This window comes from Lithobates pipiens, unplaced genomic scaffold (genome assembly GCF_037356315.1).
Source record: "Lithobates pipiens isolate NorthernLeopardFrog02 unplaced genomic scaffold, aLitPip1_a1.2 Scaffold_8, whole genome shotgun sequence".
In the NCBI taxonomy this organism is placed as follows: Eukaryota; Metazoa; Chordata; class Amphibia; order Anura; family Ranidae; genus Lithobates; species Lithobates pipiens.
The window spans coordinates 289,929,234-289,942,925 of NW_027507903.1; the positions used below are offsets into that span (position 1 = coordinate 289,929,234).

The 13,692-nt window shown below is 42.4% G+C and overlaps 1 protein-coding gene across 2 annotated transcripts in view; it reads left to right on the forward strand.

Moving 5' to 3' along the window:
* The window catches only part of CDHR2 (cadherin related family member 2), a 225,239-nt gene that overhangs the window by 54,953 nt on the left and 156,594 nt on the right, over window positions 1-13,692 (forward strand). For both annotated transcript variants that reach the window (XM_077472404.1, XM_077472405.1), the window contains exons 5-6: window positions 2,790-2,843; window positions 10,831-10,920. In XM_077472404.1, coding sequence (XP_077328530.1) covers window positions 2,790-2,843; window positions 10,831-10,920 — 144 coding nt within the window. The remainder of the gene's footprint in view (window positions 1-2,789; window positions 2,844-10,830; window positions 10,921-13,692) is intronic.

A 13,692-nucleotide genomic window follows, 5' to 3' on the forward strand; every position in this document is an offset into this window, starting at 1 on the left:
TATTTAGTTACAGCTCGGAGTTTTATTTTTTTCTAAACAAACAAAAAAAGATGCAAAAAAAAAAAAAAAAAAAATCATGTTTTAATAGTTTGTTCTAAAATTTTGCAAACGGGTCATTTTTCTCCTTCATTGAAGTGCGCTGATTAGGCGGCACTGATAGGCTGCATTGGTGGGCACTGATGAGCTGCATTGGTGGGCACTGATGGGCTGCATTGGTGGGCACTGATGGGCTGCACTGGTGGGCACTGATGGGCTGCACTGGTGGGCACTGATAGGCTGCACTGGTGGGCACTGATAGGCATAGTTAAGGCGGCACTAATAGGCACAGATAAGGCGGCACCGATGGGCACAGATAAGGCGGCACAGATAAGATGGGCACAGATAAGATGGCACGGATGGGTGGCACGGATGGGTGGCACGGTTGGGTGGCACGGATGGGTGGCACGGATGGGTGGCACTGATAGATGGGACTGATGGGCACTGATAGGTGGCACTGATAGGTGGCTCTGATAGGTGGCACTGCTGGGCACTGATGGGCGGCACTGCTGGGCACTGCTGGGCGGCACTGCTGGGCACTGATGGGCGGCACTGGGGTGCAGCACCTTTTAGGCAGATTGTGGGCACTGTGGGTGGCACTGTGGGTGGCACTGCTGGGTGGCACTGTGGGTGGCACTGCTGGGTGGCACTGTGGGCACTGCTGGGTGGCACTGTGGGCACTGCTGGGTGGCACTGACGGGGGAACTAACTTTTATTAAACTGGCACTGCAGGGGGCAGGTGGGCACTGGCAGGGGGCAGGTGAGCGCTTAGATTATTGGCCGTGATCGGGACTGATGTCCCGATCACGGCCGCCGGTGATCGGCTTTTTTTTTTTCTCCTCGCGCTGTCAGCGCGAGGAGGAATAATAGCCGATTACCGGCTCCGTTCTATCACATGATCAGCTGTCATTGGCTGACAGCTGATCACGTGATAAGGGGTCGGGATCGACCCCTTTCACGGATCGGTGATCAGGCGAGTCTCATGGACTTGCCGATCACAGAGCGCGCCGCGCGCGCCCCTCAGGGGGCGCGCAGGCCGCTCGTACACGGGACGACGTCAATAGACGTAGTCCTGGAAATTGAGATCCGCGCTGTAGACGTCTTTTTACTATAGCGCGGATCTCAAGTGGTTAAGTAGCGAAGTTTGGTGCCATTCCACGAGTGTGTGCAATTTTGAAGGGTGACATGTTAGGTATCTATTTACTCGGCATAACTTCATCTTTTGCATTATGCAAAAACATTGGGCTAACTTTACTGTTTTTTTTTTTAAAGCACAAAACAGTTTTTCCCCCCCAAAAAAGAATTGCTGCGCAAATACCGTGCGAAATAAAGTTTCAACGAATGCCACTGCATTCTCTAGGGTCTTTGCTAAAAAAAAAAAAATATACTGTTTTAGGGTTCTATGTAATTTTCTAGCAAATAAATGAGGATTTTTACATTTAGGAGAGAAATGTCAGAATTGTCCTGGGTGCTCCAGAACGCCTGAAAGTGCTCCCTGCATGTTGGGCCTCTGTATGTGGTCATAATGTGTAAAAGTCTCACACATGTGGTATCACCATACTCGGGAGTAATAGCAGAATGTGTTTTGGGGTGTAATTAGTGGTATGCATATACTGTGTGTGAGAAATAACCTGCTAATATGACAATTTTGTGAAAAAAAAAATCTTGATTTTGCAAAAAATTGTGGGAAAAAATGACAATTTCAAAAACCTCACCATGCATCTTTCTAAATATCTTGGAATGTCTTCTTTCCAAAAAGGGGTCGTTTGGGGGGTATTTGTACTTTTCTGGCATGGTAGGGCCTCAAGAAATGAGATATGCCATCAGTACTTCAGGTGTGATCAATTTTCAGATATTGGCACCATAGCTTGTGGACTCTATAACTTTCACAAAGACCAAATAATATACACCAATTTTTACTTATGTTTACCAAAGATATGTAGCAGTATAAATTTTTGTCAAAATTTATGAAGAAAAATTACCAATTTGCTACATTTTATAACAGACCCAGTGGTGATTAAATACCACCAAAAGAAAGCTCTATTTGTGTGAAAAAAAGGATTAAAAATGTCATATAGGTACAGTGTTGCATGACTGAGTAATTGTCATTCTAATTGTGAGAGCACCAAAAGCTGAAAATTGGTCTGGTTAGCAAAGGGGTTTTTGTGATTTTGCCGCATTAACTTTGAAATACCTTAGAATACCAAAAAGTTCTAATTCCTTTAGGAAATGAAATTATTGAAATGATTGGATTCTTTATATGAAGCAATAGGTCATCCGCAAAAAAAACTTATCTTGTATTGCTTACCAACAATGTCAACACCCTGTATTGAGTTGTTAGCACGCAAGGCCATTGCCAAATGCTCCATTGGTAATATATATAAAGGAGTGGCGAAAGAAGACTCCCCTGACTGGTTCCATTCAATAAATGAATCAGGTTCGAGAGTAGGCCATTCACTCTTATATGAGCTGATGGAGCGGAATACAAGGTCATGATTTTTTGATTTAGACCTGGGGACAAACCTATTTGTTCCAGTGTTGCTTTCAAAAACTCCCAGTCTAGGCGATCAAATGCCTTTTCCATGTCAGTGATGATCCTCAGTTTGTATGCTGTTTTTTTCCATTGGGATATCTTTTTGAACATTGTATATGTCAGTGACCAATGTCTATGAATATTTGTACGCATGTATTTGTTAATTTGTTTAATGTAATGCTACAATTTGTTAAAATTTTAAAATTTTTTTCCTCTTTAGGTCAAAACATCACTTATAATAATTTTGACAGTGTATGATGGAAACACTGCAACGGTAAGTTTCCATAGTTTTATTGGCCTCCATACAGGCATTGCTTAGTGGGGTTATGTCAAATGTACATCACTATTTATACCGTTACATGACCATATCCACTGTCACTACCGAATAAATCCAAATAGTGGCAGTGGGCCCCTCTGAAAGAAATAAGTCCTTATGTCACTCCTCAGAGTCTACAAGGCCGAAGCCGTAGCTAACATATAGTCAGAAAAAAAGAAAGAAAAGAGACTTTTCCCCTGCTGTTGTGTCCCGCTTTTAACTTGCGTACCAACACCAGGAAAAAAGAAAAGTAGCTACCTTAGGTTTCGGTGAACACATAGGACATTTGATTAACCACTTACAGACCGGACCATTTTGCTGGTCAAAGACCAGACCCCTTTTTGCGATTCGGCACTGCGTCGCTTTAACTGATAATTGCGCAGTCGTGCGACGTGGCTCCCAAACAAAATTGACGTCCTTTTTTTCCCACAAATAGAGTTTTCTTTTGGTGGTATTTGATCACCTCTGCGGTTTTTATTTTTTGCGCTATAAACAAAAATAGAGCGACAATTTTGAAAAAAACGCATTATTTTTTACTTTTTGTTATAATAAATAACCCCCAAAAATATATAAAAAAATGTTTTTTCCCTCAGTTTGGGCCGATACGTATTCTTCTACATATTTTTGGTAAAAAAAATCGCAATAAGCGATTATTGATTGGTTTGCGCAAAAGTTATAGCGTTTATAAAATAGGGATAGTTTTATGGCATTTTTATTAATAATTTTTTATTATTTTTTTTTTACTAGTAATGGCGCTGATCAGCGATTTTTATTGTGACTGCGACATTGTGGCGGACACATCGGACATTTTTGACACATTTTTGGGACCATTGTCATTTCTACAGTAATCACTGCAGTGATTCCTGTGTAAATGACACTGGCAGTGAAGGGGTTAACCAGTGGGTGGCAGTGTAGGGGTTAAGTGTTCCTAGGGGTGTGTTGCTAACTGTGAGGGGGTTGGGCTTTCATTTAGTGAACACTGATCTCTGCTCCAATCACTTGGAGCAGAGATCAGCGTCACTAGTTGCTAGGCAGAATGGAGAAATGCTGTTTACATGGCATTTCCTCCATTCAGCCGTTCCGTGAGACGATCGCGGGTATGCCCCCAGCGATCGAGTCTGCGGGACCCGGGACCGGACTCGCGATGGCAGGGCGGCATTGAAGATTGGACGTACCTGTACGCCAGTATGCCTGCCTGTGCCATTCTGCCGACGTACATCGGCGTGCGCTGGTCGGGAACCGGTTAATATCAAAAATATTTTTATTTCTTTCTATACATAAAACAATAAACCTTGATTGAATTGCATCAATCGATCCTAGATGTTTACACAACATTAACCAAAGATGACCCAAAGATCATCCTTATCTGCACAGTTCATACACCCTGACTTTCAACAAACAGAACCAGACATACTTATACATACAACAATAATAAAAAAATAATGTTGAAAGTTAGGGTGTATGAACTGTGCAGATAAGGATGATCTTTGGGTCATCTTTGGTTAACCACTTAAGGACCGCCGTATTGCCATTGTACGTCATTACAATGGCACAGGCAGGCACAAGCACGTAGATGTACGTGCCTGCCTTCCAGCGGGTGGGGGGTCCGATCGGACCCCCTCCCGCTGGATACGGCGGTCCGTTTCCCTCCAGGAGCGATCCGTGATGAGGGGATGGCCTTTGGTTTCTGGCCACCCCCTCTGGATCGCTCCTGGCCAATGACGAACTTCCTCTCACTGTGTATTGTTTATACAGGAAGGAGGAAGTGATGTCATTCTCCTCGGGGCGGTCTTTTTGACCGGACTATGAGGAGAAGACTAAAAGTAAGTGTGCACCAACACTACACTGACATGTAGGTACACACAGGCACACAAACCCCCCCCCCCGATCCCCCCCCGATCGCCCCCCGATCCCCCCCTCCCCCCCAGTCACAGTGTCACTGATTGCAGTGATCATTTCTTTACTGATCACTGTATTCAGTGTCAGTTGTGACAGTAAAAACTGTCAGGACAGTTAGTGTTAGGTCCAGGGTAGCCCCCTATCACCCCCCAATAAAGATTTAACCCCCTGATTGCCCCTAGAGTTAACCCTTTCACCCCCTTTTGCAAGTGTCACTAAGCGATAATTTTTCTGATCGCTGCATGTGTCGCTAGTGTCGCTAGGTAGCTAGTTATTTTTTTAGGTTCACCGCCAGGTTTTTATAGCGCTAGGTACCCCGATATACTACCCAATAATGGTTTTAACCCCCTGATTGCCGCTAGTTAACCCTTTCACCCCCTTTTGCCAGTGTCACTAAGCGATCATTTTTCTGATCGCTGCATTAGTGTCGCTACTGTCGCTAGGTAGCTAGTTATTTTTTTAGGTTCACCGCCAGGTTTTTATAGCGCTAGGTACCCCGATATACTACCCAATAATGGTTTTAACCCCCTGATTGCCGCTAGTTAACCCTTTCACCCCCTTTTGCCAGTGTCACTAAGCGATAATTTTTCTGATCACTGCATTAGTGTCGCTCGTGTTGCTAGGTAGCTAGTTATTTTTTTAGGTTCACCGCCAGGTTTTTATAGCGCTAGGTACCCCGATATACTACCCGATAATGGTTTTAACCCCCTGATTGCCGCTAGTTAACCCTTTCACCCCCTTTTGCCAGTGTCACTAAGCGATAATTTTTCTGATCGCTGCATTAGTGTCGCTAGTGTCGCTAGGTAGCTAGTTATTTTTTTAGGTTCACCGCCAGGTTTTTATAGCGCTAGGTACCCCGATATACTACCCAATAATGGTTTTAACCCCCTGATTGCCGCTAGTTAACCCTTTCACCCCCTTTTGCCAGTGTTACTAAGCGATCATTTTTCTGATCGCTGCATTAGTGTCGCTAGTGTCGCTAGGTAGCTAGTTATTTTTTTAGGTTCACCGCCAGGTTTTTATAGCGCTAGGTACCCCGATATACTACCCAATAATGGTTTTAACCCCCTGATTACCCCTAGTTAACCCTTTCACACCCTTTTGCCAGTGTCACTAGGCGATCGTTTTTCTGATCGCTGCATTAGTGTCGCTAGTGTCGTTAGGTAGCTAGTTATTTTTTTAGGTTCACCGCCAGGTTTTTATAGCGTTAGGTACCCCCATATACTACCCGATAATGGTTTTAACCCCCTGATTCCCCCTAGTTAACCCTTTCACCAGCGATCACAGTATAAGTGTCACTGGTGACGCTGGTTAGCCAGTTAGTTATTTAGGTTCCCCGTCAGGTTTTTATATAGCGCCAGGGACCCCCATATACTACCTAATAAAAATTTGAACCCCCTGATTGCCCCTAGTTAACCCTTTCACCACTGATCATCGTATAAGTGTTACGGGTAACTCTGGTTAGTTTGCTTTTTATAGCATCAGGGCACCCACCATTTATTACCCAATAAAGGTTTAACCCCCTGATCACCCGGCGGGTGATATCAATTAGGTTTTAGGGTCAGGGTCTGCGTCGCCCCAGGCAGCGCTAGGTTAGTGCCAGTACCGCTAACACCCACACGCAAAGCATAAACCTCCCGTAGTGGTATAGAATCTGAACAGATCAATATCTGATCTGATCAGATCTATACTAGCGTCCCCAGCAGTTTAGGGTTCCAAAAAAAACGCATTGTTAGCGGGATCAGCCCAGATACCTTCTAGCACCTGCGTTTTTCCCCTCTGCCCAGCCCACCCAAGTGCAGTATCGATCGATCACTGTCACTTACAAAACACTAAACACATAACTGCAGCGATCGCAGAGTCAGGCCTGATCCCTGCCATCGCTAACAGTTTTTTTGGTAGCATTTTATATTTAAATCCGGAAGGCAGTGCTTGGTTTTCGGGGTCCCGTACGTGGCTAGGCTCCCAAAAAGTCCCCCACATGTGGTATCCCCGTACTCTGGAGAAGCAGCAGAATTTATTTTGGGGTGTAATTTGACTTATGCCCATAGCATGTGTGAGCAATATATCATTTAGTGACAACTTTGTGCAAAAAAAAAAAGTTTGTAATATTCCCGCAACTTGTGGCAAAATATAAAATATTCCATGGACTCAACATGCCTCTCAGTAAATAGCTTGGGGTGTCTACTTTCCAAAATGGGGTAATTTTGGGGGGTTTTGTGCTATTTTGGCATTTTATGGCCTTCGAAACTGTGATAGGTAGTGAGGAGTGTGAAATCAAAAATTTGCACCCTTAGAAATCCTGAAGGTGGTGATTGGTTTTCGGGGTGCCGTGCGCGACTAGACTCCCAAAAAGTCCCACACATGTGGTATCCCCATACTCGGGAGAAGTAGCGGAATATATTTTGGGGTGCAATTCCACATATAACCATGGCATGTGTGAGCAATATATCATTTAGTGACAACTTTTTGTAAAAAAAATTTTTTTTTTTTTTTTTGTCATTATTCAATCCCTTGGGACAAAAAAAAAAATATTCAATGGTCTCAACATGGCCCTCAGCAAATAGCTTGGGGTGTCTACTTTCCAAAATGGGGTCATTGGGGGGGTTTGTACTGCCCTGCCATTTTAGCACCTCAAGAAATGAGATAGGCAGTCATAAATTAAAAGCTGTGTAAATTCCAGAAAATGTACTCTAGTTTGTAGACGCTATAACTTTTGCGCAAACCAAAAAATATACGCTTATTGACATTTTTTTTACTAAAGACATGTGGCTGAATAAATTTTGTCCTCAAAATGGGGGGGTTTTGTGCCATCTTGGCATTTTATGGCCTTCAAAACTGTGATAGGTAGTGATAGGTAGTGAGGAGTAAAATAAAAAATTTATGCCCTTAGAAATCCTGAAGGCAGTTCTTGGATTTCGGGGTCCCGTACGCGGCTAGGCTCCCAAAAAGTCCCACACATGTGGTATCCCTGTACTCAGGAGAAGCAGCAGAATGTATTTTGGGGTGTCATTTCACATATGCCCATAGCATGTGTGAGCAATATATCATTTAGTGACAACTTTGTGCAAAAAAAAAAAAGTTTGTAATATTCCCGCAACTTGTGGCAAAATATAAAATATTCCATGGACTCAACATGCCTCTCAGTAAATAGCTTGGGGTGTCTACTTTCCAAAATGGGGTCATTTGGGGGGGGTTTGTGCTATTTTGGCATTTTATGGCCTTCGAAACTGTGATAGGTAGTGAGGCGTGAAATCAAAAATTTGCACCCTTAGAAATCCTGAAGGTGGTGATTGGTTTTCGGGGTGCCGTGCGTGACTAGACTCCCAAAAAATCCCACACATGTGGTATCCCCATACTCGGGAGAAGTAGCGGAATATATTTTGGGGTGCAATTCCACATATAACCATGGCATGTGTGAGCAATATATCATTTAGTGACAACTTTTTGTAAAATATATATTTTTTTTTTTTTTGTCATTATTCAATCCCTTAGGACAAAAAAAAAATATTCAATGGGCTCAACATACCCATCAGCAATTTCCTTGGGGTGTCTACTTTCCAAAATGGGGTCATTGGGGGGGGGTTTGTACTGCCCTGCCATTTTAGCACCTCAAGAAATGAGATAGGCAGTCATAAATTAAAAGCTGTGTAAATTCCAGAAAATGTACTCTAGTTTGTAGACGCTATAACTTTTGCGCAAACCAAAAAATATACGCTTATTGACATTTTTTTTACTAAAGACATGTGGCTGAATAAATTTTGTCCTCAATGTATGACTAAAATTTAGTTTATTCGATTTTTCTTATAACAAAAATAAGAAAATATCTTTTTTTTTCAAAATTTTCGCTCTTTTTCCATTTATATTGCAAAAAATAAAAATCGCAGAGGCAATCAAATACCATCAAAAGAAAGCTCTATTTGTGGGAAGAAAAGGACGCAAATTTTGTTTGGGTGCAATATTGCATGACCGCGCAATTACCAGTTAAAGCAGTGCAGTGTGAAATTGGAAAAAGACCTCTGGTCCTTAAGGTGTTTATTGGTCCGGAGCTGTAGTGGTTAATGTTGTGTAAACATCTAGGATCGATTGATGCAATTCAATCAAGGTTTATTGTTTTATGTATAGAAAGAAATAAAAATATTTTTGATATTAATCAAATGTCCTATGTGTTCACCAAAACCTAAGGTAGCTACTTTTCTTTTTTCCTGGTGTTGATACGCAAGTTAAAGTGGTTGTATACTCACATTTTTAACTTTTACCTACAGGAAAGCCTATAATAAGGCTTACCTGTAGGTAAAAAAAATATCTCCTAAACCTGTACGGTTTAGGAGATATTCCCCTCGGTATGCGCCGCTGACTGCAGCGGCGCATGCGCACAAGGGGACTCTCGGCCTGAAAATCCGGCAGTGGCCGGCCGGCCGGAATGAAATCTCCCACGCGCATGCGCGGGAGTGACGATATCGCGGCTCCGGCCACTCACAGCGCTGGAGCCGCGATACCCGGAAGAAACGCCGAGGGAGCATGTCAGCTCCCTCGGCGTGGATCGGGCCAGATGTCGGGGCCTCGTTCTCGTTCTAAGGTAAGTATTTCATAATGAGCTAGTATGCGGTGCATACTAGCTCATTACGCCTTTTGCTTTGCAGGTTAAAAAAAAAAAAATTGCGGGTTTACTACCGCTTTAAAAGCGGGACACAACAGCAGGGGAAAAGTCTCTTTTCTTTCTTTTTTTCTGACCAAATGTACATCACACCTGCAGCAGCACAGTGTACAGTCAAGTGAACAAAACTCCATTTCAGTTTAAAAATGCAGAGTTCCACCCCCTGTGCTTAAAAAAAAAAAAAAAATTGGAGAATTTTTTTTTTTAACCCACCTCTAAATGCCTGTTGCTAGAGGCTCCTTCAGCACCTGGGCTCCTGACGCCACTTCCCTCCGTGCAAGAAGGGAGATTGCCTCTCCTCCCTCCCTCTTGTCAAGGGAGGGAGGTGACAGGTCCCAGATGATTGCGCAGCCAGTCACGGTGCCCGGCTCGTGCATGCGCAGTGGGTGGCTTCACAGCCGGGCAGCCACAGTTAAAATGCCGGTGCCGGTGGTAAGTGTCCCGACTATTAAAAGTCAGCAGCTGCAGTACTTTTTTTTTTTTTTTTTTAAGTGGAACACCGCTTTAAGCCTTTCCTCCCAAAGCACACAGACATTGGAGAAGTTTACATTAATAACATCCATCCAGCAGTGTGTATGAGTAGTTTTTGATTAAAAAAAGACCTTATTGTATTTGGTATTGTTCCAAATCCCTGGCTACCATTTAATATTTACAGCCATGTAGGAGGTTGTCACCTTTCTCCACCCTTTAAAAAAAAAAAAAAGTAGCTGGAATTCCACTTTCAGTGCGTAACTCTGCAGAGGTGAGTGTACAATCAGTGCTGCTCTTAGAGATCATTTTCATGCTTTTCAATGGTGGCCTTGATGGCAACTCTTTTATTCAACTTCAACAAACAATAGCATGTCCATTCCTGTTTAGGCCCCATTTACACTTGTTTTTTGTGCTCATTTCCCTACTCCTGACTATGCGCAACATGCAGAATCCCATTCTTTGTTATTGTCCCTGTTCACACTTGTACACTCAGTTGTCCTACACTCTGTCCTCAAATAGCACATGAGCTTTTTGAGCCTAATCAGGCATTTTTGTTCCCATAGACTTCGGTGATAGCGCTTGTAAATGCACAATTTGCAACTCCCAAAGCACTTATAAGTTGCCTGAAAAACTTCAAAATTTAGAGCACATTCCTGGTAATTTTGAAGCATTTTTCAAAAACAGTGAGACCGGCTTCTGTTGGATGAGGAGCTGTACACATGGGCCGAATGTTTTCGTGTTTAACTGATTTTAGGTGCATGTATAACTAGCATAACATTTACTGTCCTTATGCATGCATGTATAAATTTGGTTTTAGTCATTACTATGGTGGGTGAAATGCAGGGTGAAGAATACTGTGCAATGCAATATGTGGCTTTTATCTGTACTTGTAAAAGTTCTTTCATCATCTCTTCATAGGTTACTAGGACCATAGTTGTAATTGTGACTGATTGCAATGATAATGCACCGATATTTGAGGGCACTCCTTATTTCACCAAAGTCAATGAGGTATTCTAAATTATGTTTTATAAATTAGAGATCTTGATTTTTGTCTATTCTTCTAGTAGAAATAATGTTGCTAGTGATAAGCGGTAACATGCATAAAACATTAATTTACCTATTACTATTATTACTTATTACCGTATTTGCCGGCGTATAAGGCGACTGGGCGTATAAGGCGACCCCCTAATTGTCCAGCTAAAACATTGGTTTTGACATATGCTCGCCCTATAAGACGACCCCCTTTCGACTAGTCTGTCTAGTAGCTTAGGTAACATACTGAAACAGCAATAAGTCTGTGCAATTTAATCACAAGCTTTGTGAAGCAGTGCTGTGGTGGTAAATACCTCATGTGCCTGGCAAAATCCACTGATGGAGGGTCGGGTGCCAGATGGAGGGTCGTGTGCTTCAAACCAAATCTCCGGTGTTGAATGGCGAGGTGGCCGTGGAGGGAAGAGGAGCCGAGGGGTAGCCGCATTCGGTAACATACTGCATACAGTATTACAGTGTACCGCGCCGAGCCAATCACGGCAAGCAATGTATTCTATTAATGAATACAAAGCCTGCACGGATTGGCTTTGAGATTCAGAGAGGCGTGGGCTGATGATATTACAGCCTCTGCCAATCCGAGCAGGCTTTGTATTCATTAATAGAATACATCGCTCGCCGTGATTGACACAGGTTGGAACATCATCAGCCCATGCCTCTCTGAATCTCAAAGCCAATCCGTGCAGGCTTTGTATTCATTAATAGAATACATCGCTCGCCATGATTGGCTCGGCGCGGACATTAATGCTGACATCCATATACCGGCGTATAAGACGACCCCCCGACATTTGGGGGATTTTTTAAAGTATAAAAGGTCGTCTTTTATGCCGAAAAATACGGTATGTAAAATTACCAGAAATTTTGAAGCCATGGGAAAAAGAACACCCCCCCCCCTCTTTTTTGTTTCAGAAGAAATAGAAATTTTTGAAAAATTGAAAAAAGATTCAGTGTGGAGCAGTTTTACAAATTGAAAGTTGCTTTGTTACACTGGGAAGGTAAAATGCGGTGTATTTAAAAGTATTACGCTTGAAATAACAGCACAGCTTATTCAGTAGATAAACTAAACTTGCTTTTTAAAAATATATTTTTTATAACAAATGGAATAACAAGGACTGTATATGTTAAGGATATTTCAACTATACATTAGAGCAAGTAACCACTCCCCTTTCCCTCATAATAATGTAAAAGCTTGCTGCCAATATGCATTTTCACTTATTGATAATGCTGATCCAGAAGCATACAGTATATTGCTCTTGCAGGAGCTTGATGAATTTCTCCTGATTTTCTGGTGTCATTTTATCTATAAATGAAGGTATTGTGCATTTTTGTGAGGCAGTGATTTTTTTAACACCTCCATACTAGAAGATGTTGCCAGTGAAGAAACACTTTGTGATGAACTAGAAGCAGCAGTAAGAGTTTCTGGAAGACCAACTCTGGAAGGAAAAGCTACTTGCACTTTCAATAAAGTCCTTATTTCATTCTATAAAGTATTTTTAATGTATTTAGGGCATTTCTGTCAGGCAAGGATGTTTTGTCATCCTTGTAGCATTTGGAAAATAATATTTCTTTTACAATATTTGCAAATTGCAGCTTTGCTCTCAGCAGACATTGTACCGTGGAAATGTTTCCAAACTTTAAATGTTGGTCTTACCATTTTACTGAAAAGAGGAAAAGAAAAAAATATTTACTGACCAGACCATAGGTAAACACTAAGCTAGGTTATAAAGGTAAACTAATTTTGTCAGAGAATTTCACCCTCTTACCTGTCAATTATGGGCTGATAGGACAGACATTACTACTACTGTATCCCAACAATCACCAAACTGTAGGACATACAAGATGAAGCCCATAAGCAAACTAAATTGGAGCCATTCCCCTGCAGTGTCCGCTAGTGGAAGATATGCATAATCTACATATTTACATAAAGTCTCAGGAATCTTTCATTAAAGCCGCCATGTTATATAGTTTGAATACCATATCACAGATGCACTATATTACCAAAAGTATTGGGATGCCTGCCTTTCCATGCACATAAGACCAGTCAAGTTGCTCCACCCCAAACTTGCTCAACCATGTCTTTATAGACCTTGCTTTGTGCACTGGTGCACAGTCATGTTGGAACAGGAAGGGGCCATCCCCAAACTGTTCCCACAAAGCTGGGAGCATGAAATTGTCCAAAATGTCTTGGTATGCTGACACCTTAAGAGTTCCCTTCACTGGAACTAAGGGGTAAAGCCCAACCCCTGAAAAACAGCCCCACACCATAATCCCCCATCCACCAAATGATTTGGACCTGTGCACAAAGCAAGGTCCATAAAGACATGGATGAGTGAATTTTGGTTGGAGGACTTGACTGGTCTGCACAGAGTCCTGACCTCAATCCAATAGAACACCGTTGTGATATAGTAGAGTGGAGACTGAGAGCCAGGCCTTCTCATCCACATCAGTGCCTGACCTCACAAATGCGCTTCTGGGAGAATGGTCAAACATTTCCATAGACACACTCCTAAACCTTGTGGACAGCCTTCCCAGAGTGTTGAAGCTGCTTTAGCTGCAAAGGGCGGGCCAACTCAATATTGAACCCTACGGACTAAGACTGGGATGCCATTAAAGTTCATATTAGGTAAAGGCAGGCATCCCAATACTTTTGGTATGATAGTGTATATTATTTATCATTGTAAAATAACATATTCCACGCGTTTTTCGTTTTTTCCCAGTTTTCCTGGAAAAAAA